Source organism: Lipomyces arxii (genome assembly GCF_038497795.1).
Source record: "Lipomyces arxii strain Phaff 12-163 unplaced genomic scaffold V1512scaffold_1, whole genome shotgun sequence".
NCBI classification, from domain to species: domain Eukaryota; kingdom Fungi; phylum Ascomycota; class Lipomycetes; order Lipomycetales; family Lipomycetaceae; genus Lipomyces; species Lipomyces arxii.
This window is the reverse complement of record NW_027117700.1, coordinates 472743-496794: the sequence shown is the minus strand read 5'-3', so window position 1 is coordinate 496794 and position 24052 is coordinate 472743. Positions and strand designations below refer to the sequence as shown.

General features: G+C 46.0%; 14 protein-coding genes across 14 annotated transcripts; 5 read left to right on the top strand and 9 right to left on the bottom strand.

Moving 5' to 3' along the window:
- Positions 1–84: 84 nt before the first annotated feature.
- Positions 85–1895, bottom strand: V1512DRAFT_256199 (uncharacterized protein). The gene is made up of 2 exons (XM_066914967.1): positions 934–1895; positions 85–883 (listed from the first exon to the last, which is right to left on the bottom strand). The coding sequence occupies exons 1-2, from the start codon at positions 1521–1523 to the stop codon at positions 190–192; spliced, it is 1284 nt and encodes a 427-aa protein (XP_066774141.1). The 5' UTR covers positions 1524–1895; the 3' UTR covers positions 85–189.
- A 1692-nt stretch (positions 1896–3587) lies between these two features.
- Positions 3588–5234, bottom strand: V1512DRAFT_7868 (alcohol acetyltransferase-domain-containing protein). Its single transcript, XM_066918510.1, has 2 exons — positions 4955–5234; positions 3588–4914 (listed from the first exon to the last, which is right to left on the bottom strand). Exons 1-2 carry the CDS (start codon positions 4983–4985, stop codon positions 3647–3649), a joined length of 1299 nt encoding a protein of 432 aa, XP_066774140.1. The 5' UTR covers positions 4986–5234; the 3' UTR covers positions 3588–3646.
- A 175-nt stretch (positions 5235–5409) lies between these two features.
- On the bottom strand, positions 5410–6948 carry V1512DRAFT_256189 (Alpha/Beta hydrolase protein). The gene is made up of 4 exons (XM_066914966.1): positions 6635–6948; positions 6022–6591; positions 5659–5971; positions 5410–5601 (listed from the first exon to the last, which is right to left on the bottom strand). Exons 1-4 carry the CDS (start codon positions 6787–6789, stop codon positions 5485–5487), a joined length of 1155 nt encoding a protein of 384 aa, XP_066774139.1. The 5' UTR covers positions 6790–6948; the 3' UTR covers positions 5410–5484.
- V1512DRAFT_256186 (uncharacterized protein) lies at positions 6937–7762 on the bottom strand. The gene is made up of 4 exons (XM_066914965.1): positions 7548–7762; positions 7422–7487; positions 7283–7371; positions 6937–7230 (listed from the first exon to the last, which is right to left on the bottom strand). Exons 2-4 carry the CDS (start codon positions 7466–7468, stop codon positions 7094–7096), a joined length of 273 nt encoding a protein of 90 aa, XP_066774138.1. The 5' UTR covers positions 7469–7487; positions 7548–7762; the 3' UTR covers positions 6937–7093.
- A 34-nt stretch (positions 7763–7796) lies between these two features.
- V1512DRAFT_231868 (major facilitator superfamily domain-containing protein) lies at positions 7797–9634 on the top strand. The gene is made up of 2 exons (XM_066913998.1): positions 7797–8279; positions 8324–9634. Exons 1-2 carry the CDS (start codon positions 7953–7955, stop codon positions 9590–9592), a joined length of 1596 nt encoding a protein of 531 aa, XP_066774137.1. The 5' UTR covers positions 7797–7952; the 3' UTR covers positions 9593–9634.
- An 80-nt stretch (positions 9635–9714) lies between these two features.
- V1512DRAFT_256184 (tryptophan synthase beta subunit-like PLP-dependent enzyme) lies at positions 9715–11303 on the top strand. Its single transcript, XM_066914964.1, has one exon. The coding sequence runs from the start codon at positions 9752–9754 to the stop codon at positions 11261–11263; it is 1512 nt and encodes a 503-aa protein (XP_066774136.1). The 5' UTR covers positions 9715–9751; the 3' UTR covers positions 11264–11303.
- Positions 11304–11382: 79 nt separating this feature from the next.
- V1512DRAFT_256181 (P-loop containing nucleoside triphosphate hydrolase protein) lies at positions 11383–14025 on the top strand. Its single transcript, XM_066914963.1, has 2 exons — positions 11383–12962; positions 13006–14025. The coding sequence occupies exons 1-2, from the start codon at positions 11460–11462 to the stop codon at positions 13966–13968; spliced, it is 2466 nt and encodes an 821-aa protein (XP_066774135.1). The 5' UTR covers positions 11383–11459; the 3' UTR covers positions 13969–14025.
- Positions 13675–17381, bottom strand: V1512DRAFT_256179 (SNF2 family N-terminal domain-containing protein). Its single transcript, XM_066914962.1, has 4 exons — positions 17280–17381; positions 17096–17222; positions 16979–17050; positions 13675–16933 (listed from the first exon to the last, which is right to left on the bottom strand). The coding sequence occupies exons 2-4, from the start codon at positions 17135–17137 to the stop codon at positions 14027–14029; spliced, it is 3021 nt and encodes a 1006-aa protein (XP_066774134.1). The 5' UTR covers positions 17138–17222; positions 17280–17381; the 3' UTR covers positions 13675–14026.
- V1512DRAFT_256178 (uncharacterized protein) lies at positions 17296–17913 on the top strand. The gene has a single exon (XM_066914961.1). It carries the CDS (start codon positions 17335–17337, stop codon positions 17845–17847), a length of 513 nt encoding a protein of 170 aa, XP_066774133.1. The 5' UTR covers positions 17296–17334; the 3' UTR covers positions 17848–17913.
- Positions 17879–18950, bottom strand: V1512DRAFT_256177 (uncharacterized protein). The gene has a single exon (XM_066914960.1). The coding sequence runs from the start codon at positions 18868–18870 to the stop codon at positions 18034–18036; it is 837 nt and encodes a 278-aa protein (XP_066774132.1). The 5' UTR covers positions 18871–18950; the 3' UTR covers positions 17879–18033.
- Positions 18951–19244: 294 nt separating this feature from the next.
- Positions 19245–20399, bottom strand: V1512DRAFT_256176 (uncharacterized protein). The gene has a single exon (XM_066914959.1). It carries the CDS (start codon positions 20268–20270, stop codon positions 19338–19340), a length of 933 nt encoding a protein of 310 aa, XP_066774131.1. The 5' UTR covers positions 20271–20399; the 3' UTR covers positions 19245–19337.
- Positions 20400–21378: 979 nt separating this feature from the next.
- V1512DRAFT_244841 (uncharacterized protein) lies at positions 21379–21708 on the top strand (the record flags this gene model as incomplete). Its single annotated transcript, XM_066914342.1, has 1 exon — positions 21379–21708. One exon carries the CDS (start codon positions 21379–21381, stop codon positions 21706–21708), a length of 330 nt encoding a protein of 109 aa, XP_066774130.1.
- Positions 21709–22362: 654 nt separating this feature from the next.
- V1512DRAFT_256173 (uncharacterized protein) lies at positions 22363–23234 on the bottom strand. The gene has a single exon (XM_066914958.1). It carries the CDS (start codon positions 23153–23155, stop codon positions 22553–22555), a length of 603 nt encoding a protein of 200 aa, XP_066774129.1. The 5' UTR covers positions 23156–23234; the 3' UTR covers positions 22363–22552.
- Positions 23235–23321: 87 nt separating this feature from the next.
- Positions 23322–23993, bottom strand: V1512DRAFT_256171 (uncharacterized protein). The gene has a single exon (XM_066914957.1). It carries the CDS (start codon positions 23890–23892, stop codon positions 23344–23346), a length of 549 nt encoding a protein of 182 aa, XP_066774128.1. The 5' UTR covers positions 23893–23993; the 3' UTR covers positions 23322–23343.
- Between the last annotated feature and the right edge of the window lie 59 nt (positions 23994–24052).

Here is a 24052-nt window from a genome sequence, read left to right as displayed (position 1 = left end):
CGTCAAGAATTTTATCGGCTATCAGACCAAAAGCCCACTACGCATGTCGTATATGCTATAAACGGACCATAGTTCAAACGCATAGGGGTTATCGGAAAGTGGCGTACGCCGTTCCGGAGAATATATTATATAATCACACTGCAAGGTAAAATATTTCACACAAATAACTATTATAAATAAAACAATAATTTAACTGGAGGTGGCAGCTGGTTCTCTATCGTCAATAATTTTCTGCCATACTTTCTTCTCTTCAACCCAGTAATCCCCATTTTCAAGCTGCTCTGTCAATGCTTTTCGAGCAGAATGAGCGACTCCGGCACTTTTGCCCTGTAGATTTCCCCGGCCGCGTTTGCTACCGACAAGAGACTTGAGATCTGAGTCAGCTTGACCTCTAGTCTTGAACTCGCTCATCAGCGGCGGTATGACAGTCCACCCTCTGAGCTGACCCTGCTGGACGAGTTTGGCCATTGAGAGGTCGAGTGTATTAGTGAGTTCTTTAAAACTGAGCTGATAGAGCAATTTCTGAGCACCTCTGTAAGAGATGGCAATTGCAGATAAGCCGACGGTTTCAAACGTTGGGAAGATTACACGCTCGGTCTCATTGAGGCCCGTCGAGGACATGATGCGGCTCCAGCAGAACCATGGATGGCTGCAGGCGTTATTTGCGACTGCCGTTGACGCGCGATACGGATCGTTGTATGCTGTGTATACCTTGTCGCGTGGTTGGGGTGCCATATTGGCCTTGGACGGACCAAAGTGAATGATGTCCCAGTCCAGACCGTATGGTGCTCTTGCTGCTTCGTCTGGTGAAAGTGGGGCCCTTATTGGAGATGATCGTAGGGCTTGGGACAGTGCTCTAAGTTGATGTTTGATATTTATGTCCCTATTTTTCTTCTGTCAGTCTTGAGGTTTGCATGTAAAAGTAAAAAATACCAATCAACATCGTCTTCAATTAAAAGTGCAGATTCAATTCTGTTCTCAACAATGTACTTAAATGCGTTCATATGACTACGCCAACTACCGAGGTATTGTTGACTTTTGGGTTTGACGAGCCATGAAAGGGCGTCGCCACCTGGATATGCCTTCTCGTTGATATCATGGAACCTCACACCAGGGACCATATGAGATACTTTCATGCCACAAAGCGAAGAAATAAGAGCGATAGCATCTTGTCTGTCTGTACGATATTCGAGTGATAAAAGAATAAGTTCACCAAACCCAAGAGTCGCGTTCTGAGTAGCTTCGACCGGGTCTTGCTGGTTTGCAATCACATCAAAGCTGGTTGCAATTACATCTGGTTCGACCTCAGGCAGGCCTTCATCATCATCGACATCTGGTTCTTCAGCGGCAGATGTGAATGTGGAATTATCGTCACTGTAACCAGGCTGATTTAAAGGTATTGCAGCCGATATTGCGTTAGCGTACGCAGCAGCTTTATCATTCAAGAGCAGAGCAGCAGACAGCAGACCACCCAGAAGGGCGATCGAAAAGATTATCAGTAATCTTTTATGAACAGTCTGCATTTAAAGTGGTCGTATTATCTTGACTCTTGAAGGATAAGTAAAGTAATTAGATCTTTTAAAGAGTTAAACCGTTTTAGTACTAGTTAGACCGTACATAATTAAATTGTAGTCATCGACACCAAACCCTTTATTGATTACAGGCTTATCAGAATCAGGAACAATAGAGCGCGTGCATGATCAGAAACTAACCTTGACCGATTGTTAAGGAGATTTGCTTAATAATCTAAGGCTGTTTGTTTCTAGACAATATTTTATTGCTATAAAAATAGAATTAGATAGAATGGATGCAGTACTTGAATGTGTTCTTAATTGTACTATCTTGTGGGTGTGAACAGGAACAGCAAGTGATGTTCCTGTTTGCGTTATGCTGTTGCTATGTTATTAATAACATTTAAATATTATAATGAATACTAATTATATAATATAGCTATGTTATAGCTATAGTTATATACTATATACATGTTATATTACAAAATGATAAATCTCCTAATATAGTAGTATTAAACAGAGTACCACCACAAAGAACAAAAGTGGCGTAGGTGGCTGATGACGTCATTATCACCCTGAAATTTCTGAAGAGCTGTCCGTGTCAAGGCCTCATACGACTGATTGTATATTATAGCACACAAGTACAACAGAGGATATTGCTTACGCATAGATATAGCACATATATTAAATACTATAAAAACTATAAATGGCACACAAAAGAGTACAGAGAGAGAAGTAGATTAGGGTTAGCATTTGAGTTGAGGCGTCTCATCGCGTTGTTGTCGCTTGTTCCACCACGCGGCGCCACCCTCTCTCTGACTACCCCTGCCCACACAAAGCTCCCTTTTCTCTTTGTCCCGTGAAAACTATAAATACTCAGCCATCTTCCCTTTGTTTGTTTTTAATTCTTCTTTTTTTCAATCAAAACAAAAGATTATCAAGTTTCACTTTATAACATCAAAATGTCTACAACTGGTATGTGTTTTTATTTCACATTACTATAATCTATTTTTATATTCTAACTAACCAAAAGCTGAATTAAATCCTGTCGCTGCCGCTGAACCTGTCGCGGCTGAGGTCACCCCCGTCGAAGAAGCCGTCGAAGTCACAACCCCTGCCGTGGTCGAAGAACCAGTTGCTGCTCCTGCTGAGAAGGTTCACAAGCGCCGAAGCTTTATTCCTTCAGGTTTAGGCGACAAGCTGAAGAAGCTGATTTCAAAAGCTGTGCCAAAGAAGGAAAAGCCTGCACCAAAGGAAGTTCCAGCTGCTGAGGTCCAGGCCCCTGCACCGGTTGCCGTTATGGAAGAAGCTAGTGCTGCTGAGCCAGCTGTCGAGACTGCCGCTGAAGAGCCAGCAGTTGTCGAGGCTACACCGGCTGAAAGCAAGTAGGGTGCCGGTGTATTGTAATTTTCAATGATTGATGTGCACATTTGGAGGGTGTGTGTTGTTTTTACTTGTCTTTTTATATTTATTACTAATAATTAATTTTTAATCTTGTTGTATTATTATGCTCGCTTGTTAATACATTATCTAATAATAGTTAGCACTAGTTTTGACAAGGTGAATAGTTCTCTCAGAATCATTAAATCAGTATATTTTGTAAGCTCATTGAGAAATCTCACACAGTGTGAATATATAATCGTCATTGAGAACATTATTAAAAAGACTTACGTAATACATATTGACAGTATGAGAATACTCAGACCTAGATGTTAATACTATATCCTCAAAACAGCATAAACAGGCGAATCCGACACTTTCATTTTATTATTTTGTACACCGAAAGAGGTTTCAACACGGTAAAATTAAGCCCGCACGTCGAAAGACAATTGTTTCTTCATCTTCGCCTGTCTATAATTCAATAGTAAATACCTGTTCATTCAGTTAGCATTAGAATATAAACACAGACGCTCATACAAGGCTGAAACTTAATAATTGTAAAGTATCTTCATTTCTTGAAATCAGAGATGGAAAGATGTGGTTTACATTATATAATCATCGCGTCTTTACATAAACAAAACACATACCTTTTAACAGAATACAGGGTATTAGCAATATGTGTGAATTATATTTAGTGAAGAACGAGGAAATGCAAGAAAAAATCTCTCTAGTAAACTAGGGTTACATTATTAGGGCTATCGTAAGGGTATCGTACACTCCTCTTCAACCACTCGTCTAAACTCATTGAATATAATATCACCAATTCCGTCTCCAACAATGTCTTCAGAATATCCAAGCACCATAGTGACACTGCCCCCCGCAATCCCGGCAACACTGATCACCACAGGCGGGTTGGTGACACCTACAGGCTGCGAAAATCCGAACTTGACCGCAACATACTCTCCTGACACGAACTTCCACGCTCCAAGATTTGAGATTTCCATGTCGCGATCCCTGACTTGGCCGACTTTTGCTTGCATCCACCCGGATATATTTCCAAACAACATTCGCAACATGCCAATCAAATACCCTGCTTTAGCCGTAGTCCCTGCCTTGAGCGCTGCTCCAAACCGCGCAGCTTCTGCCCATGAGAACGCCTGTGCAGGTGTGATCTCGGCGTATTGAAACACGTACGCGCCCATGATTCGGTCCTTGTTCGGCATGAACCTTCGTGCTGAAATCGGGATCGACGTACCAAACCCTGGCGCAGAGGGATACGCTTTCGTCATGGCTGCCAAAAGAGCTGCGTTGAGAAAAGCGGTCAAGGTAGTGCTGTGTGCGCGGCATTGCGATAGTGCAGATGTGGCTTGAGATGGCGAAAGTGTCAAGACGCGGTACCGCGCGTTTGTGACCGGGTACGTCGTTGGGATCGCATAGATTGAACCATTACGAGCTGGTGGCCCTGATTTCCATTTCGGACCAAACTCCTTCCATAACGTGCTTATAATGTACGTCGCTGGCGGTCTCGTGTTGACCACGGATTCCATCGCCGGGAACATATCTATACTGTCACATTCGACTACGGATAAGTCAGACTCCGGAGCCGTGTTGATGAATTCGAGCAAGTCCGTGTGGAAAATGCCGCCAGACGTGCCGTCAAGCGGCGAGTGGTCAAACACAAACGCAAGTGTAGTCATATTCATAACAACCAACTTCCACAGCGGCACATCTGCCGCGGTATAATCAAACTTGGTCTCGTGTAGACTGCCAAGTTCTATCTCAGACTCACATGTCACAAACTCAACCACTTTGTCCAGCTCAATTCGCGCCAAAAATCCAAACTTTGGCAGTTTCGTGTCGTGGTCCAGCACTACCGCACGGAGCGCTGCATGTCGCGTAACAAGCCTCGACAAAGCAGCGTACAGTCGCGGCTTAGTTATCGGTCTATCAAGTTCGGACCAGATGCAGACCGACCGGTAAAAGTCGAGGGTTGAACGAGTGACAAAGTAATTCTCAAACAGACCTAAGCATTAGAATTGTACATTCGTCACAAAGACACATACCTTGAGGCCTGGTAGACGTGTATTCTACCATGTTTGCTTGTGTGTTAATGATGTGACGACTCTTTAATGATGCAGAAATTGTTAAAATGAAGGGTTTCGTGTTGTTTTGATGTTTATCTTCTATAATTTGATAACTTTCTATAAAAAGAGTTTGTGATAAGAAGCTCAAGCCACTATATATATATCTGAGCAGCTCTGTTACACTATGTGCCAGTTTGGTTGATTTATCATCAGAATTGTGTATCAACAGTATATAGGAATGCAGCCTCCTTCATTTTAGTTATTGACTATATATTAACTGTTTCATTATCAGAACTGCGCATTAGCAGTATATAGCGTCTGCTGTATAATACCCCTTTTCATTGCATTCTACTGCCAGTATTATAACAAGTACGATACCAACACGCATTGCTCGGTCAATTCCAACAAAATTAAGGTTTCAACGTATGGATTAGGGCTTAATTACACGTAATGCGACCCCTGATTTTGTGTAACCTATATACGAATGCTGGGTTCATTTTGTTTATTTACTACTGTTTACTCGTTTTTGGTAAGACGGCAGACAAACTGGCCGATGTCGAGTGTGCATTCAAGGCTTTGATTTCCAGCGCGGCTCCTTTTCTATTCCTGAACCAAAACTGCTCGAGCTTGAACTTTTGTTAACATGTATCAACCGCGACGGTGTAAAAAACACAAATACGTACTAGTTCGGCCAACTTTGCCGGCGCGTCTTCTTGGATGAAATGCCCGACGTCGTGTAGAACCTCGAGCTGATACTTGCCCTGCATTTGTCCGATTGTGAGTTTGCGATCGAGCCGGTCTGTTCCCGCCAGGACCAGCATTTTGCCAGTGCGAGCTGTCAGGAACTGGTTTGACAGGTCTGCGAACCAGTCGTGCCAGTATGGCTCAGTTGCGGCTAGGTTTGTGACCCAAACGAATTTCGCGTCCTGTTGCTGTACGATTGGCGGCACGGACACCCGAGCTGAGTCAACATTTCTGACTGTGTGTGATTTGACACTTTGTGTGATGTTAACAAGACATGCGTAGGCACGTAGAAGACTACTTACTGCCACCGGATGCTGTCCTCGACTGACCGGAAGGTTGTCGGTCTGTTTGCTATAAACGAACGCATGCTTCCGAGTCCTTCAAGTGCCGAGCCCTCGACAACGTCTAGCACCACCAAACCGCTGATTGTCGGCATCGTCAAACCTTCGGGCCAGAGCTCTTTTATTTTATGAACCGCTGCCGTGGCGACCGCACCGCCAAGCGAGTGACCTACTAGCACGATCTCAGGCTCAACCGGAGCAGACAGTTGGACGACATGTGATATGAGTGCAACCGCATCGGCAGACAGCGCTGTGAGTGAAAAATCGTCTGACCGTGTTGAGTCGCCGTGGCCACGGGCGTCAAACGCAAACGTGCCGACATGAGGGAGCGCGTCACGGAGTTGCCGGGCCAGGACAGAGAATGAAAGTGCACCCGAACCTGCACCGTGGTGAAAGATGAACCAGGCTGGAGAGCCGGACGCCGGACGGGAATAGTATGTTTTAAAAGCGCAATCGTTTGCAGTGAAGGTGTCGGATTCGGTCCAGTAATCTGACCAAGGCAAAGCCGTGTAATGAGGTCTTCTAGATCGTCTGATTTATCAGTAATAATCTGTCAATGTAGAGTGGAACGTACAGCTTAGGACCGGCGAGGTTTGGGGTCGAGTCTAACGGCGGAGGGAACCTTGCAAGCGATGCCAGTTCGTCTTGATCTGGAGTCTCTGATTCGTCTTCGGGAATTTTAGGTACTGAAATTCTTGTCTTGATCATGTTTCGTTGTAGATCTGACATTGTGGTTGTGGAGTGAGTGAGCAGGTATGAGGAGTGAGAGCAAGTACACACGCTGTTGTCAATTAATGATAAGGAGAGTACAGAGAGTGTATAGTATATGTTATACAGCGCGCAATTGGTAGTGAAGTAGCTATAGGGAAATACGAGGAAGAATTGACGATTAGATAATATTTATACGAATAAGTACAGCCACTAAACCCTTTTTCTTTGTTCACGCACTCAGCTCACCTCATATTCTTTTGTATCATACATCCACAGCCATTCAGTATCGTTCTAAGAAGTCATTCAATGCCTCTTGATGGCCTTACTTGGACTTCTTTGACTCTTCAACAGACTCAGTCTTTGACATCCCGTCTTCTTTCCAAGCAAACACAACGTAACCAACAACAACAACATTAGCAACAACCGCAGCAACCAGACCAGACCATTGACTATTTCCGGCTGTTAATTGTTAGTGCTATTTGACACGCAGTGGCAATAGGAATGGACGTACCAAAGATGAAGTTCATGCAGACGTAGAAAGATAGTAAAGGAGCGCCAACCATTGCAATCGTGAAGATTGTGAGGGCCTTGATGACATGTCTGGTATGTTAGTATAGAGAAATTTAAAAAGATGTGACCTGATGACATACGGAGGCACAGTGCTGGACGAGGCGGCGGCAGTAGCTGATGAAGACATGATTGAGTGATTAGTATGTCTAGATAGCGAAGTTAATACTCAATTGATCTATTCGGTCTGTTTAACAATGAGTACTCACAATTTTGAATTGAATTGATAGGAAACGTGTCTAATAAATTTGATTGTTGTTTGACGATAGTGAAGGCTCGGGCAGTGTTTGATACCCTAACCCCGGTTCAATGACTATCGAACAGAACGTGTGTAGCATGAGTAGCATAAGTAGCGAGTAGAGTAGCAAATAATACTTTAAATTTAATTCTTATCTATTAGCTACCAATTGATATTCACTACGTCATGGCACTTTTATGTAGCACTAGTTGATTAGACAGCAAAGTGTTCGTTGGAACATTAAGGTTTATAGATAAACGTTAAACTATATTAGCGTAACCTTAATGACCCTGCATCAAATATCAGTCACTATCGCAATCGTCTTCATCATGAACAACAAAATAGAAGTAGAATTCAGACTAATAACACAAATCGAATGGACGAACAAGGCTCAGAGTCGCTTCTGCTCGAAGAAGAAATGGAACTGACCGAAGAGGAACTCGCAGACGCCGCTGAAACCGAAGCACTGGATAGTACTGCTCTTGTTACTGTTTTTCTGTCGCTTTATGTCGGTGTTTTTTTGGCCGCTCTGGACGGAACAATTGTCGCTACCTTGCTGTCTGAAATTGCGTCGGATTTCCATGAATTCAGGTCGGTTTCATGGATTGCCACAGGTTACCTGATTTCACAGGCAACATTCCAACCATTGTACGGTAAACTATCAGATATCTTTGGAAGAAAACCTGTCTTGCTCATGTGTAATGTACGTATTTATGTCATGAAGGTGATTTAGTGCTAATCCAATAGATATTCTTTGGTGTTGGATCTGTTTTATGTGGAATTGCACCTACTTTGAGATTTTTGGTTTTTGCTCGCGTGATTGCTGGATGTGGAGGTGGTGGACTCTTCACGTTGAGCGCGATTATCCTCAGTGATATTGTGCCTCTCAGGCAACGTGGTTTGTTACAAGGAATTGGTAATGTGCTTTATGGCTGTGGTGCAGCGTTTGGTGGAATGGCAGGTGGAATCTTGCAGGACACCGTTGGTTGGAGATGGACTTTTGCGCTTCAAGGTCCGGTCATTGTGTTGTCTATTGCTGCCATCACACTGAACTTGAAACTGCCTAGCAAGAAGGTCGACATGAGCATTCTCCGACGAATTGACTTTCTCGGGTCGTTTACGTTGGTTTCCGGACTATGCTTGTTTTTGTTTGGAATCAGCGCCGGAGGAAGTTATTTCCCATGGACGCACCCGCTTATCCTTGGGACTTTGTTTCTCTCAGTCGTCATCCTTGCATTGTTCATTTATGTTGAATTGTACGTCGCTACTGAACCAGTCATTCCACTCGGCCTGGTCAAAAACAGAACTGTTGCCGGCTCTGCATTCACTGGCTGGTTCTTGTGCATGGGGTTTTTCACAAACATCTTTTACGTTGCAATTTACATGCTCGCTGTCAAGGGCGCGTCGCCTACCCGCTCAGGCTCAACTCTGATCCCACAATTCGTCGGCTCTGCGTCTGGCTCCTTGTTTGCGGGATACTACATGCGTGCGACCGGAAGATACTACCCCATCTCTGTCGCGGCTGGTATTTTCCTAGTCGTCGGCTCGGTCGTGCTGTCCACCGTCGGGATCGATTCTCCCAACTGGCGCATCTTTATCGGCTTGCTCCTGCCCGGCTTTGGAGGTGGACTGTATTTGACCACTACGCTTGTCGGACTGATTGCGGCCGTCCCTCACGAGTTGCAGGCGGTCTCAACTTCGTTCTCGTCCGGGTTCCGCACTATCGGCAGCACGGTCGGTGTCGCGGTCGCGAGCGCGGTGTTCCAAAACGTCCTTGGCAGTAAATTACAAGACCGGATCACCGGACCGGGTGCGGAGGAGATCATCAGGCTTGTCCAGGACTCGGTCGACGAGATGAAGAACGTGCCTGAACAATGGCAGATGGCGGTGACCATAAGTTATCTTGACGCAGTCCACGCGGTGCTGTATACCAGTACCGCGCTGTCTGTGCTTGCGTTTGCGTCTAGCTTTCTCATGAAGGAGCATGTTCTGCATAACAGCATCCAACGCAATTGAGTGCTGAGTAGACTGAGTATAATGAAGTAAAATGTATAGACACCAGACCCTCGTAGATGCTGTCTACAACCCCTATCCTCAATTTAGAGTACAGCAGAGCGAGCCGCACGGTCTCGGGAACAAATTGTTGAAAACTCGAAAAATTTGGAAATCAAAGAAATGACAAAATCGCAAGAATATTTGTCGACTCGGGCGTCAAAAGAGCCGTACTTGTCGTTTGAAGCGACTGTACTTAGAGGACTTGCTCCTGGGGGCGGACTGTTTATTCCGGCCGAGATCCCAAAGGTTGAAGACGTGACTGCGTGGGCAGGCAAGTCGTTTGAGGAACTTGCGTTTGAGATTTTCTCGCTTTACATTTCGCGTGATGAGATTAGTGCGGACGAGCTCAAGGAACTGATAAGGCACAGTTACTCTACTTTCAGAGCAGAGACGGTGACACCGCTGGTGAAGGTCGATGGGCTGTACGTATTGGAGCTGTTCCATGGGCCGACGTACGCGTTCAAGGACGTTGCGCTGCAGTTTGTGGGGAACCTGTTTGAGTTTTTTTTGAATCGCCGGAATGCCGGGAAGAGTGGTGTCAGGGAGCGACTGACTGTGGTTGGAGCTACGTCTGGAGACACCGGCAGTGCAGCTATATATGGGCTACGTGGCAAGCAAGACGTGTCGATTTTCATTCTACACCCTCTTGGAAAAGTGTCGCCTGTTCAGGAGCTTCAGATGACGACTGTGACGGACTCAAACGTGCACAATTTCGCAGTTAAGGGCAATTTCGACGATTGCCAGGATATCGTCAAGACTTTGTTTGACGATGTTGAGTTTAACACGAAACACCATCTCGGTGCTGTCAACTCGATCAACTGGGCCAGAATTCTGGCACAAATCACGTACTATTTCCATTCGTACTTTTCCCTCGTCAAGACCGCTGGTCCAGATGTCAAGGTCAGATACGTTGTTCCGACCGGCAACTTTGGCGACATTCTTGCTGGATTCTATGCTAAGCGGATGGGATTACCGATTGACAAGTTGATTGTCGCCACGAACTCAAACGATATTCTTGATCGCTTCTGGAAGTCGGGCGTGTATGAAAAAGCGCCACCCGGTGTGGCCGAGCATGTGGACGAGACTCTGAGTCCGGCGATGGATATTTTAATTAGCAGCAACTTTGAACGGCTGCTATGGTATCTTGCTCGCGAGCAGCTCGCGGACTCGGCCGAGCAGGCGGGAGAGTATATTCAGAAATGGATGGTCGAGCTCAAGATGAACGGCAGAGTGACCGTGCCCGAGAAAGTTCTGTCGGCCGGATTGCTCGAGTTTGGAAGCGAGCGAGTGTCGGATAACGAAACAGTCTCGACTATTTCTTCAATCTACGATTCTGCAGACGGATACGTTCTTGACCCGCACTCTGCGGTCGGCGTCGCAGCCAGCCTTCGCAACCTGGACTCCGCTCACACGTACATCTCGCTTTCGACCGCGCATCCGGCCAAGTTTGGTGACGCGGTCGATATGGCGCTCAAAACTAAGGCCGAGTACTCGTTTGACAAAGTCATGCCGGACGAGTTCAAGCTGCTGCAGACTCTGCCTAAGAATGTCACTGTTATTGACAAGCCAGACATTTCACTTGTCAAAACTGCGATCGAAAAGGAGTTAAAAGAAGAAGGAATTGTTTTTTAGTGTTGTTGTATGCATAGTGTATATACTGATAGTGCCCATACTAGTAGAGATAACCCTAACCCGATTATATTTACGCAAGTACCGTCACAACACTACGCCATTGCTCGTACATTCCTACGCCTACGCTCGCTCTTACGTACACTCGCGTATTTACCAACTCAGTAGGTACTTGCGCTTTTGCTCGCTTTGTTCACCGATGGACATCGACGAGGACGAGGATTTTGGGTTTTCGTCTTCAGATGAGCAGCAGCTCGTGAATTTGACCTCGACTAAACAAAGTGATATGCTGAAGTACATTAGCCGGACGACGCCAGGCGCGCGCAAGTTCACGCCACGATGGACGCGCCCGACGCGGTCGACACATACACTTGTCAAAGACGCTCTATCGTCATGGGTGTATCCGACCAACGTACCTGTTCGCGACTACCAGCGCAATATTGCCGAGCGCGCGCTGCTGAGCAACGTCCTGTGCGCACTCCCGACAGGACTCGGCAAGACTATGATTGCCGCCGTCGTGATGCTGAACTGGTACCGCTGGACAGCAAGCGCGAAGATCGTGTTCATGGCGCCGACCCGGCCGCTGGTGACACAGCAGGCCGAGGCGTGCTACAATCTTGTCGGAATCCCGCGCCACGACACTGCGATATTTGTCGGTGGGCTCGCGAGTCCGACAGTTAGGGACGAGGTGTGGAGGCACAGACGGGTCGTGTTTGCTACGCCGCAGACGGTAGAAAATGATCTTAAGAGAGGAAGCCTGGACCCGAAAGATGTGGTGCTTGTTGTGGTTGACGAGGCGCATCGCGCGACGGGAGAGTACGCATACACCAAAGTGATTGAGTTTATAACCCGGTTTAATTGTTCGTTACGCGTACTGGCACTGTCTGCTACTCCTGGATCTTCTGTTGGAGCCGTGCAGCAAGTCATCTCGAACCTCGCCATCTCAAATACTGAGATCAGGACTGAGAGTTCAGAGGACGTTGTGGACTATGTCCAGACCACTGATGTCGAGCATTTACCTGCTGATTTGACTGGCGAAGGACTCGAACTACTTGATCTATACTGTGAAATTTTAGCCCCTCTGCTGAAGGAACTTAACAATATGTCTGTCTACCACGTACGCGACCCGCACTACGTCTCGGCGTTTGGACTCACAAACGCGTTTCAACTTTTCATGGTCTCGCCCGCAGCCCAGAACTACGGTCTCGTAAACAAAGCAAGAGCCGTGTTTGCTGTCTTGTCCTCGCTCGCGCACGCGTCGTCGCTACTCAAATACCACGGCATACGACCGTTCTACGACTACATTTCCGACTGGCACATCGAGCAGACCACGAAGCCGGGCACGGAAAAACCAAAACAACCGGGCAAGTACGCCAGCATGGTGATCAGTAATTCGAAATTCAAGCAATTAATAAAACGCGCCGACGAGATCGTTGCGGCAGACGGTTTCGTGAGTCATGAGAAGATCAACATTGTGGTCGCGACACTGGTCGAGTATTTCGAGCGACAAGATGTTGCGGCCGCAAACTCAAAAGTAATTATTTTCTGCCAGTATCGGTCATCCGGGGCCGAGATTGAGAGGGTCTTACAAGCTCTGCCTTCCGTCAAGGCGCACCTTTTCTTTGGCCAGGCGCGGTCCAAACGTGCCGACGGAGACGAAAAAGCAGAAAAAGGCGGGATGCCGCAGAAAGAGCAGCAGCGGGTACGGAGATTGCATTATTTAAATGAACGCACTGACAACAAAGATTCTTGACGAGTTTAAAGCAGGCACATACAATACACTAATAGCGACCTCCATCGGCGAAGAAGGACTCGACATTGGCCAAGTCGACATGATTATCTGTTTTGACGCGTCGTCTTCTCCTGTCAGGGTACTTCAACGCATGGGTAGAACCGGCCGGTTCCGCAAGGGCCGAATTGTCGCGGTCTTGACCGAGCGCGAGCGCAACAAGTGGGACGACGCGATGATGAAGTACGCCGCGATTCAAGCCGCCATCTCGCGAGAGTCGTCGTTCGAATTTGCAGAGTGCAACCGGATCTTGCCCGACGACGTCACACCGGAACTCGTGCTGAAGCAGATCGACATCCCGGCCGAGAACGCGGCGCCGGCAGAAGTCATGACCGGCACGGCTGCAAAACGAAAGTCGAAAAAGAAGTTTTCCATGCCGGACGACGTCGAGACAAAGTTTACGACCGCGGGGAAATTACACAAACGTACCGCCACCTCAGATACCCGGGACCAGGAAAATATCGACCCAAACAGGCGGAAAAAACAGGCAATGGTGTACACGTCCATGACGAAATTCATCGAACCTGATTTTGGACTTCTCACCTGTTCGCAACAGCGTGACCTCAAAGACCGATACGGCTCGGTGTACGGCGACTCTTTCCGGACGCAGGCAATAGAGTACGATCCTGTTGCCAGCGTTCGTAACACCGGCACGAAGGTCGGAAACTCTGAACGCACGACCAGACTGGCTGATTTCGTCAGCTCGATCGACACGGCCACGGTCAACCGCGTGACGTCAGGCGCTGTCCCTGGACCATGGGACGTCAGGACTGTCGTAATCGGAGACTTTGCGCCGCCGAGACAGAAATCTGTTAATGTGACGCTTGATATCAAGTTTGACTCGATCACGCAGGACACGATCGATAGCTCGGACGAGAGCATGGCGGATGTCAGCGACTTGCTGCGGTATCGCAAGTGAGAGCATGTAAATATTATACACAAACAATTAATTCATAACATAATCTTATATTCTAAATTCACTTTCTTGACCGCGACACCTTCTTTGCCTTTTTCGTAACCGGCGCCTCTTCCTCGTCTTCATCTTTATGATCCTTGCCCCTCTTACCCGTTCCCTCAACCTCTCGCACGACCGCTGTCATCAGAGTCGAGCATCGACGCGACAGCTCTAAAGGCGTCCGCGACAGGAAAAACCAGTCAAACCTAAACATCGGCGAGTTCCTAATTGCGTCTCGCACAAGATCGTACAAATTCTCTGCGTCGAGCCCAAGCTTGTCAAGCTCGACCAGTAGAAACCGATCTTCTTCCTCGGTGTAAACTTTCTTTGAATTGTTGATCGGGTACTGGATCTGAAGCTGCTGCAAAGGCGCACGGTACCGCTCTATTTTCTGCCGAAGCAACTTTTGCTGGTGCGTCAGCTTCCGAGTACGTTCCTCTCCGGCCTCGATCTGCGCAATGTACTTGTCGTACCCTTCAATCTCAGTGTACCGATCCCAAAACACGTTCGAGTATTCCTCAATCTCGTCTATGGTCTTGCCCTCAAATTCGCTCGCGATCGCCTTCACATTCTCGCGACCATATTTCGCGTTAAGCTGAATAAAGTGCGTGAAATCTCGCCGTGACCAGTTACTAAACCCAGAATTCGCAAGATCCTTCTTCTCTTCCTCTTCGGCCTCGGTCAACGGCTCAGCCTTATCTATCTCTGCCTGCTCGAGCTCGCGCTCGGTCTCACGCTCGTCAAGATCTTCTTCGTCACCATCTGGAAGCGGAACTTTATATCCTTGCTGTTTGCGGAAATACGCAGTCTCCTTCTCGTGCAACTCGTTCAAACGCTCCGGGTAAAACTGATGGTCCTGCGTATGCACCTGTTTCGGCGCCCGCGGCGCCTTTGGCGCACCAGCTGTACGGCCACCGGTCTGTAACACGCCCTTGTAGTACTTATCAACCGAATAAGTTTGTTCTTTCCGTTCGCGCTTGCTAGGGTTAATCCAATTTAGTTGGATTCCTTGCTTCCGTTTCGCGAAATCCTCGCCGTTCCATTCATAAGCTGAGTCTGACGTGAACTTTTGCAAATCGTCCAGCCCGAGCTTAGAGTACCGCTCATTGAGCTCGGCCGTGCGGGCCTCGGACTTCTTGAGGATCGCGTCAATGTCGTCCATGTTTGACACAGTACCGCCGCCGGAAGTGCTCGACCTCTGGAAAATGGTCTCCGCGCCGTGCTGGATCATCGACAACAGCTCGTCTTTGTTGGCCGCCGCCTTGGCTTGGGCTTGCGACCGGCCCTGCTGGATAACGAGCTGGTCAAGTCTGAGCTTCTGAGCAGCCCGCTCGAGCACTTTCTCCTCGATCGCGTTCTCAGTCACGAACCGAAACACGACGACTTGCTTTGTCTGTCCGATTCTGTGCGCACGATCCATAGCCTGCAAGTCCGCCTGCGGGTTCCAGTCCGAATCGTACAGGATGACAATATCAGCCGACGTCAAGTTGATACCAAGTCCACCAGCTCGGGTTGTCAGCAGAAAGACAAACTTCTCAGACCCAGGCTTGTTGTACTCGTCAATGGCTGCAATACGGTCTTCGTGTGCGGTCGAACCGTCGATGCGAGAGTACTCGTATTCTCTGAATTGGCAGTAATCTTCCAAGATGTCAAGCAAGCGACTCATCTGCGAGAAGATCAGAACTCGAGATCCTTGAGCTTTGAGCCGTTTCAGCAACTTGTCAAGCATGATCATCTTTCCCGCGTTGTCAACCAAGTGCTCGTCCGTAGTATAAGGTGGGCCAGGCTCAGCCCCTTCAAACAAATAAGGATGGTTACAGCATTTGCGGAGCTGCATGACGATGTTTAGCAGTCTTGTTTTTGATTCGCGTTTGCCGGCAGCGCCGTTGACCGCGTCGATGTCCTTCTCCAAAATCTTCTGGTACCACTTGACCTGCATTTCTGACATACCAACGTAAACATTGATTTCCTTCTTTGGCAGCAGTGATTTCTCAACATCAGCCTTGACACGTCTGAGCAAGAACGGTCGGAGAACTTTGTGCAACTGCTGAACGACCGTGTCTTGATCCGAGTTTTGGCTCTCGAACCATTGGTCAAACACATTTGAGTCAGCAAACACGTCTGGAAGCAAGAAATTGAGCAAAGCCCACAGTTCGTGCAAGTTATTTTGCAAGGGCGTGCCTGTGATTAGCAAGCGATTGCGGGAGTTAAACATTCTAATGATTTGAGACAGCATTGAATCTTCGTTTTTGATTCTGTGAGCTTCATCGATGATGATGTATTCCCACGCAAACTTGTTAAGATGAGACTTTTCACGTAGAATCATTTCGTAGGACGTGATACAGACATCGAAATCGGATGTCAACAGTCTATCATTGATTAAATCTTGACGTTCCTCTTTCTGGCCTTGAAGCACAAGAACATGAACGTCTGGAGTCCATCTCGCGAACTCACGAGCCCAGTTGTCAAGAGTTGACTTCGGGACAGTAACCAAATGCGGACCTTTGACATTTTTGACGTATCTCAAATATCCCAAAAACGAGATTGTCTGTAGAGTTTTACCGAGTCCCATTTCATCAGCCAAAATCCCCGAGATTCCGTTCTCGTGAAGCGAGATGAGCCAGTTCAGACCTTGAATTTGGTAGTCACGCATTTGTCCATGCACAAATGACGGGGACTCTGTGAATATTGTTGTCTCTGATCCGTCTTGTTCTTCATCCAGCATCAGTTCAGCATCTTCTTCCTGTTCAGTTTTGCGTCTCCGTTTATCATCCACCGCTTTCTTTGGTCTTCCTCGTGGAGCCTTAGACTCCGCTTCGTCTAGAATCTCTCGAACTTCGGCATCTTGTTGAGCTCTGATATCAATAAAATGTCGAAACAAATCAGTTAAACCAATCAAATATCTAAATCTGCGGGCCGAGTCAATGACCTGTATTGTTAGTACGCTCTAAATCCTTACAGGCTGAATACTCACCTTCTGACGATCGAGTTTCTGTTTTTTGGCCTGAAGGACCTGCTTTGTTTTGGTCTTGTTTGATTCGAAATCCTAATGATATTAGTCATATTAGTAAATTTAAACGATTCTACAAACCGAATTGTCTTCCGACGCGACATCTGACGCGTTTTTCTGCATTTTTGATGTCGATTATTGGTAAATTCGGAGATGAAGACGCGTCGAAGGATGTGGTGGTAGAGGCCGTAATGCTTGTGCGTTTATGCTATAATCGTGTAATTAGTATGTTATAATAAATAACGTGAAAATGAGTGCACAGCACTTTATATATTTATATACTTATTACTAGTTACAGCATTTAAACGCAACAAATAATAATGGACGAACGAGACCGAGAAAAAGACCGAGACGATTTGAATGTACTGAGTTCATTTAAAGAGGCTGCAGTCGCAGTCACGAAACTATACCGGGCAGCAGCACATGACATTTCACAAGCTAAGCAGGCAGGCTATGATTCAGCAGTTGAAGATGTTTTGAAATTGATTGCAGAAGGTGGCGACGTCTATGAATGGGCAGTTAGGCATAAATACGGGCAATCACAAGAATCAGACCATAAACAAACGGACTTCACGATGACGGGGAGTGAGTTTACGTTTAGGTCTGATCTACAGCTTGACCGGACAAATGTACTACCTGGGACTGATTCTGTGGTGAAAAATACTCGGGATGTTGTCATGATGACACCAGATGATGTTTTATTTGACGCCGCTGTTAGAGACCGAGGAGAACATATAGAAGAGCAAAGAGTGAATGTAAGCAAACGAAGACAAGGGCATGATGAATCCGATTTGGGGGATTCAAGAACTATCATGAAGCGGCATCGGTTTTGATTAGTTGCATTTAAGGCAGGTTTTGTGTATATATCACTTGTACAATTATTACGTATATTCATCAAATATCGAAAGTCCATTTTAAAAAAACGCCAATTCATGCCAAGCCACCCACGTAATCTATTTGTATCAGCTCTACCATTACAAGACTCTAATCCGCATTAATCATGTAGTTTGCAACCACAATCATTGGGCAACACCAATCTCAAACGACGGGCTGTCACTTAAGCTATCACCATCATCAGTCAAAACGACCGCGTTTCTGTTGCGACCAGCGTCTGTCCGTCGCGGAAGCACGACAGGCGGTGGAGGTGGTGGTAGAGTCTTGTTTCTACTTGCGGATTTGATGAGAGAAGTGGCGGTCGCGCTTGAATCCGACCGTCCGAGGTTTTCTTCTTTGATGATTTCCATCTCCTTGACAGGTTTTTGCTTGTCCTTTGCAGCCGCAGTCATACCACGGAAATGACGTTTAGATGAAGCAGGAGCAACACCAGGTGCGGGACGTAATGAGTCTGACTGTAGAGGCATCTCGTTTGCGTCGGTAGCCAATTTTTCGTTCGCGAGAGTTCGGCGTTGACGTCGCCGTTGGCATCTGAAGAAAATGATCACGAGCGCAATCAGAATCAAAACACCGACGACAGTCACGACGACCGCAACGATGATTGTGGTTCGATGAGATTTTGCGCTTGTCACGACCGAGACGAAATCTGAAGTTGGACTTGGACTTGAACTCGATGATGTTGACGCGACTGACGCGATTGACGCGACTGATGTTATGAATGATGACGGCAGCAATAAGGATGTTTCGATTGTGTAAAGTGTCGGAATAGAAATAGATGCCGTCGCTGTTGCTGTTTCTACTACTGGACCTAGAGTAGCAGCTGATGTTGCGGTCAATATGAGGGATGATATGATGTTTGCGGTCGAGGACCTTCTTGATACTGCTGAGTCTGTGACCAGAGTGAGTGGTAAAGACGTGGCATCTGACGGCGGAGCAGTTATTCTTGACATTACCGAAGACATCGCTTTGCTTGCAATAAATATAATATAAAGAGAGCAGCGTTAGATTATGTAGAAAGAAAGGGAAATGCAGTAAAAATATTGAAAAGGGTCGAGACTGAATGAAATCTGAGACCGTTGTAGAAACGGGTAACTTGATTAGGTTAGACTCAGGCACTAAGTTTGCAGGACCCTGTCAAAACTGCTTTCGCTTAATTTTATTCTCCGTTGTTTGGTATGTGACACAGATCTTTCAGCTTATATAATTATTTACATAAGCACATTGTGTGAGGTAAATTTTCCTGTACGCAGACGCAGTTACGCTAGATATCGCGTACTGTGACGCAGATCACATCCCTTTACAGACACGTAATATTACGCTTTACAGACGCGTAGTGTTACGGACAAATAAAAATATTAAGTACAATATACTATACATCAAAATCCAGCATATAAAAGCACCAGTACACACCTAATTACATAATACTAATTCACTCATAGGGCTTGATATATGGTCTTGGTAGTCCATATGATTTTGGGCTCTGCCGTAAAGACGGCGGCAGGGGCGCGACAGTGCTGCCAGGCGTGGGACCAGAATGACCGGCCATAAAGGCAGAATAAACATAGTAAAAAGTATTAATTGTTGACCGTGGAATCATGACTGTGTACGGTACCAAAGGGTCATCTGACTCTGGTATGACAGAAACAGAGTCCGAACCAGGTGGCTGCCGTGACTGTGAGAAGTTGTCTTTTTGTAGGGGCCACTGGTCGTATCCAGGGCGAGGGCGGGCCGGTTTGAACTGATTTATTGATGGCACAGTTTCTGAAGTAGAAGCGGTAGAAGCATTAGTAGTAGTACTAATAGTAGTACTAGTAGTAGTACTAGCAGGAGTACTAATAGAAGCAGGCGGTGGTCCAGTTTCAAGTGGCTTCTGAATGAATAAAGGAGACGTATTTCCATTGGCTTTTACCCCAACTGGCTGCTTTGCTTCAATTTGCTCGGGAGCAGTAGTAAACGTATCTTCTTTTGCCTCAAAATTTTCTAACTGTTGAGCTAATTGTGGTAATTTCAGTTGATAGGGCAGCTCTGCAACTTTTGTTGGCGCGCTTGACACATTTTCTTCGACATGCTTTTCTCGTTCTTCCTGCAGTCTAATTGTACTTTCAGCTTTTGTGTTTGGCATGTTTTGAAGAATAGTTGCAATTTGCATCACACTTGCTCGTCCATCATCAATTACATTGTCATTGTCTTGACCATCATGCATATCCATGTTATCTGGTTCATGCGAATTGCCCCTCCGTTTTCTTCGAAGCATCTGCTGTCTTTGCCTCTCCTTTAATCTATACATTTGAACTAATCTTTGCTCTTCACCTGTGAGTGCTTCACCATTCCGTTGTCTTACAATCAGTCTTCTTCCGCCCATGGTTGAATGTCTTTATGTCCGTTGACAGAGTAAACAAAAATGAAGTGTTTGTTTCTATTACGTACGGCGTTGTACATGCTTGATTTACAAATTTGAACCACCACAGCCAATGACATGACCCTTACCCTACGAATTTGCAACTGCAAAAAAGGTGCGCGTATTTGAGAAAAAAGCTTAAAGTACTTTCTTTTGTTTTGTTTGGGACAGTCGCCCCTACGCTTTGCTTCAGCCCGAAACCTTAAATGAAATAAATGCATGATGCCCCAAATAAAGGGTGTTAATAGTATATAGTATTGCTTAGATATGCCAAAAACCAAAGCTTTAAAACACAAGCGTAAGTGTTGTACAAGAGTCAAATCAAGCTAGGCCAATTCGGTGCAGAAGAGAGTGATAGGCGCCGAAACTCTAAATTTACGTAGAACCATCCAATCTTCTCTCTCTTTCTGTTCTTTACCGCTGTTAATCGTCTGCTTGTTCTTGTTTGATGGAGTTCAGTGGTCAGGGCGGCAGGTCACTTTGTTCTGCGCGTATTGAATGATGAATTAATTCAAGGGTGAAGGATAATTAATGATCTAGCCACGTCATCTGGTGGGTGATACGCACACATAAAGGCGCCAGCTGTTTACTGTGATACATGCGGTGTCTACTTTTCTTTAATACGCAAAATAACCTTTAGAGTATGCTATTTTGAGGCGCAGCTTTTAAAATTAGATCTATCTGTACGTAGTTTTACTCTATGCCAGAAAGTACGCCAAAGTATTATTTGCGCCACAAAATTTGATAACGAAATTGGTTGGCGCACGTGACCAAAACTCTTAATTGACTACTACTCGTACACACTGTAATGCCCGCTCGTGAAATCCTTATACTTAGATGTATTCACAGTAATAACGAGTATATGCTCAATCGCAAGAGAGTGAAACATACAAAGACTGGCAAAATATTTATAACTTACGTTGTTTTTAGCTTGAATTGGTGTCAGAAAATCGTTATGGTCAAATACGCCCATGATAGTACAATTGTGGCTTAGCGTACGCTCTCATATTTTCACATTTTCTATAAGTTTGGGCCACGGTCTACTTTCAGCTCCCGTCACGAATCACAAAACATGAATCCTCGCATCTTAATAAAGCAAGTCAGAAACGGAGAGGCGCTAAATGACGACCAGTTAAGGTTAATAGAAGACTACAGAGCCCGGGAACGGCAGCGTCAGCGAGTCATTAGAGCAAAGTTCCGGAACAAGAAAAAGAGAAAAGTCGATTCTTTGAGTTTGCCGCCGCTTTCTTCACTCAAGCCAGGGTTTTCGTTACCGGCACTAGTCCTCCAGCATCCTCACTATGGATATTTCCGGTATCCGGTTTCGCCGCTGCCTTATAATTTACATTATTCCCCTCCACCGAGACCAGCGCTATATCCCCCACCCTTTGGTGTGGTATAATCCGGGAACATAATATGTGAACAGAATATAGCATCAGATATCGGAAACCGCTAACTAACAAAGTCTGGTAGAGTAAGCCACGGCTAGAAGTTTAGTATAAAGTTGATTTGTATTTAAAATGACTTAAAGATCGTCAATTTTACATTTAGATAGATCAAATTTAGTCAAATCTGTATTGTAGTAGTCACGCATACAAACCGTACTTACAACAGACTCCTTGATATCTGCTGCACCAAACTGCCCCAAATCTTTACCACTACTACTGCATTAATATTTTGCATGTTTTTTTGTAAGAACTTTTTATTCTCTGCTGCACCAGCTCTTTCTGACGACGTTTGTTCATCCGCTCTACTTCACGTTTCGTAAGTACGTACGTCGTTCATCATCCGAGTCAATTCACGTGAAGACAGCATTTTAAATACTACTGATGCCGCATCACATAATGTTTTGACTTATTTATTTACATCTCATTCCTTGCCCAAAAATTTCATTTGGCCACGCAGCAAAATAACACAACGCTCGCATAGCGTACGCGAAATGAAACTTTGAACGCTAAATGCGTTTTTATTTTTACCCTGACCCTGGTACGACTTTGTCTGCATGTTTATGCGGGTCTTGTGTGCTGCCATATTCATTTTGTTGTAGCCCATAAAATATAACTATTCGACCATGTTTCCTTCTCAAATAAGGTGAAACCACTTTTACTACTTGCTTTTTGATACGTGAATATGTATTTATGAGTATAAATGTTTTTGAATTGTTATTCTTTGGACACATCTTAAACAGTGACAACCTCGCGCAAAGTATGTACCACAAACCCCTTACTATAGACGCTAACCTCTGACTACCCACTCTCCGTGTGATGAGCACTATCGTTCCTCGCTTCCTTCCATGCAATGCTTTGATTCGTATTTTCCTCACTTTCGTATTCCAAAAACTGGTTATCAGGCTCGGCCCAGTCAAAGTCAAAATCTGATGCATCGAATGACAATGGGAAGGCATCATTAAAACTCTCATCGAGGAGAACTGAATGGTTCGGGTCTTCCGTGAGAGAAAGGCTGACAGGTGCCAGCCGGCTGTCAAATTCACTGTGCTCAAACTGTTGTGCTTGTGATAAAGCTTTATCTTGTAAGCTGAGACTACCTTGTTGTTCTAATTCAGGTTGCTCATATTGTTGCTGTTGTTGCTGGTTGCTTCTCACCGAATGCGCACCGATAGACGCACGTTCAGCCACGCTCTGGTTAGCCTGGTCTTCTTCGCGCTGCCGTTTTGTTTCATGCATTTGCGCACGTCTATACGCTTGCACCCGACCGCGTTCGCGCGCGAGAAACTCATCAATCCGCGCCTGTTCTTCTGGTGTGGGCTGGTACTGTATTGTGGGATCGTTGCGCATCTCAATCAGTCGCCTGACTCCTATCATGCGTCGCCTGCAAGGTAATCCGCTCATGTGTAGAGTGTGTAGTTAAAATAAGTCTCAATAGAGAGGTATTGTGTCTTTTATACATCGCTCTACGTAGCGTACAGCCGAAGTTTCTATACATAGCTCTACGTAGCGTACAGCGTAGGCAGCTTTAGAGTTTTGCGTACTATACAGTACAGCAGTTTACACTCACTACTGATAAGCAAATATATTTCCTAACCAAAACTCCAAAATTCAAACCCAGAATATGCATTCTCACCGTCACATTTGACTCCATCTCGCGCTTCCGCAGATCTCAACTCTGGTGTCGTCTGTGCGGACGTACTTGTTTCCGACACCGTAGTACTCCAATCAGTTTGCGCATACGGTATGACACCTAGCGGCACTATGTTGCTAACCCACGCCATGGTCCGCGTACCGCCCTGTGTCCGCATCACTGGCTTAAACACGTCTCGTGGGTTAACCGTGTCATTTTGAAACGCCATCTTCGCACTTAATTCAGATAACCACTCTCCTGCGTCAACACATTCCTCATCCTTCTCTTCCTCTTCCTCTTCCTCTTCCTCATCCTCATCCTCCTCCCCCTCCACCTCATTCTCATGTTCCTTATCATCACTCTCTACACTAAAACTCATCCGCGCAGTTCGAATCTTCTGCTGTCGAATCCGTTCCTGACGCCGATACACATCAATCTGCCGTTGCTGCTCGGCACTCATCCGATGGCCCTGCTTCTGTAGCTTGATCAGTCGACGAGGGTACACCATGCACAGTTATTGGTTAGTGTTGTATGCATTTCCCCCTGCCACCTGACCTCCGTATATCTTTATATTTTTTGAAATGCAGGCGCAGTCAACCGCGTAATCCCAATGACGTTTACTACTGCGGCTCAACAAAGACGCGCGTTCTTTTTAACTCAATTCGTAT

Coding starts and splice junctions, on each gene's coding strand:
- V1512DRAFT_256199 (XM_066914967.1), bottom strand. CDS start 1,523: ATGCAGACTGTTCATAAAAGATTACTGATAATCTTTTCGATCGCCCTT. Junction 884..933: donor ATTGAAGACGATGTTGATTG/GTATTTTTTACT, acceptor GAAGAAAAATAG/GGACATAAATATCAAACATC.
- V1512DRAFT_7868 (XM_066918510.1), bottom strand. CDS start 4,985: ATGGTAGAATACACGTCTACCAGGCCTCAAG. Junction 4,915..4,954: donor CACGTCTACCAGGCCTCAAG/GTATGTGTCTTT, acceptor TCTAATGCTTAG/GTCTGTTTGAGAATTACTTT.
- V1512DRAFT_256189 (XM_066914966.1), bottom strand. CDS start 6,789: ATGTCAGATCTACAACGAAACATGATCAAGACAAGAATTTCAGTACCT. Junction 6,592..6,634: donor AACCTCGCCGGTCCTAAGCT/GTACGTTCCACT, acceptor CTGATAAATCAG/ACGATCTAGAAGACCTCATT. Junction 5,602..5,658: donor CGGCAAAGTTGGCCGAACTA/GTACGTATTTGT, acceptor CAAAAGTTCAAG/CTCGAGCAGTTTTGGTTCAG.
- V1512DRAFT_256186 (XM_066914965.1), bottom strand. CDS start 7,468: ATGTCTTCATCAGCTACTGCCGCCGCCTCGTCCAGCACTGTGCCTCC. Junction 7,372..7,421: donor TCGTCCAGCACTGTGCCTCC/GTATGTCATCAG, acceptor CTAACATACCAG/ACATGTCATCAAGGCCCTCA. Junction 7,231..7,282: donor CTGCATGAACTTCATCTTTG/GTACGTCCATTC, acceptor AACAATTAACAG/CCGGAAATAGTCAATGGTCT.
- V1512DRAFT_231868 (XM_066913998.1), top strand. CDS start 7,953: ATGGACGAACAAGGCTCAGAGTCGCTTCTGCTCGAAGAAGAAATGGAA. Junction 8,280..8,323: donor CTGTCTTGCTCATGTGTAAT/GTACGTATTTAT, acceptor CTAATCCAATAG/ATATTCTTTGGTGTTGGATC.
- V1512DRAFT_256184 (XM_066914964.1), top strand. CDS start 9,752: ATGACAAAATCGCAAGAATATTTGTCGACTCGGGCGTCAAAAGAGCCG.
- V1512DRAFT_256181 (XM_066914963.1), top strand. CDS start 11,460: ATGGACATCGACGAGGACGAGGATTTTGGGTTTTCGTCTTCAGATGAG. Junction 12,963..13,005: donor CGCAGAAAGAGCAGCAGCGG/GTACGGAGATTG, acceptor CTGACAACAAAG/ATTCTTGACGAGTTTAAAGC.
- V1512DRAFT_256179 (XM_066914962.1), bottom strand. CDS start 17,137: ATGCAGAAAAACGCGTCAGATGTCGCGTCGGAAGACAATTCG. Junction 17,051..17,095: donor TCGCGTCGGAAGACAATTCG/GTTTGTAGAATC, acceptor TAATATCATTAG/GATTTCGAATCAAACAAGAC. Junction 16,934..16,978: donor AGAAACTCGATCGTCAGAAG/GTGAGTATTCAG, acceptor CTAACAATACAG/GTCATTGACTCGGCCCGCAG.
- V1512DRAFT_256178 (XM_066914961.1), top strand. CDS start 17,335: ATGGACGAACGAGACCGAGAAAAAGACCGAGACGATTTGAATGTACTG.
- V1512DRAFT_256177 (XM_066914960.1), bottom strand. CDS start 18,870: ATGTCTTCGGTAATGTCAAGAATAACTGCTCCGCCGTCAGATGCCACG.
- V1512DRAFT_256176 (XM_066914959.1), bottom strand. CDS start 20,270: ATGGGCGGAAGAAGACTGATTGTAAGACAACGGAATGGTGAAGCACTC.
- V1512DRAFT_256173 (XM_066914958.1), bottom strand. CDS start 23,155: ATGAGCGGATTACCTTGCAGGCGACGCATGATAGGAGTCAGGCGACTG.
- V1512DRAFT_256171 (XM_066914957.1), bottom strand. CDS start 23,892: ATGGTGTACCCTCGTCGACTGATCAAGCTACAGAAGCAGGGCCATCGG.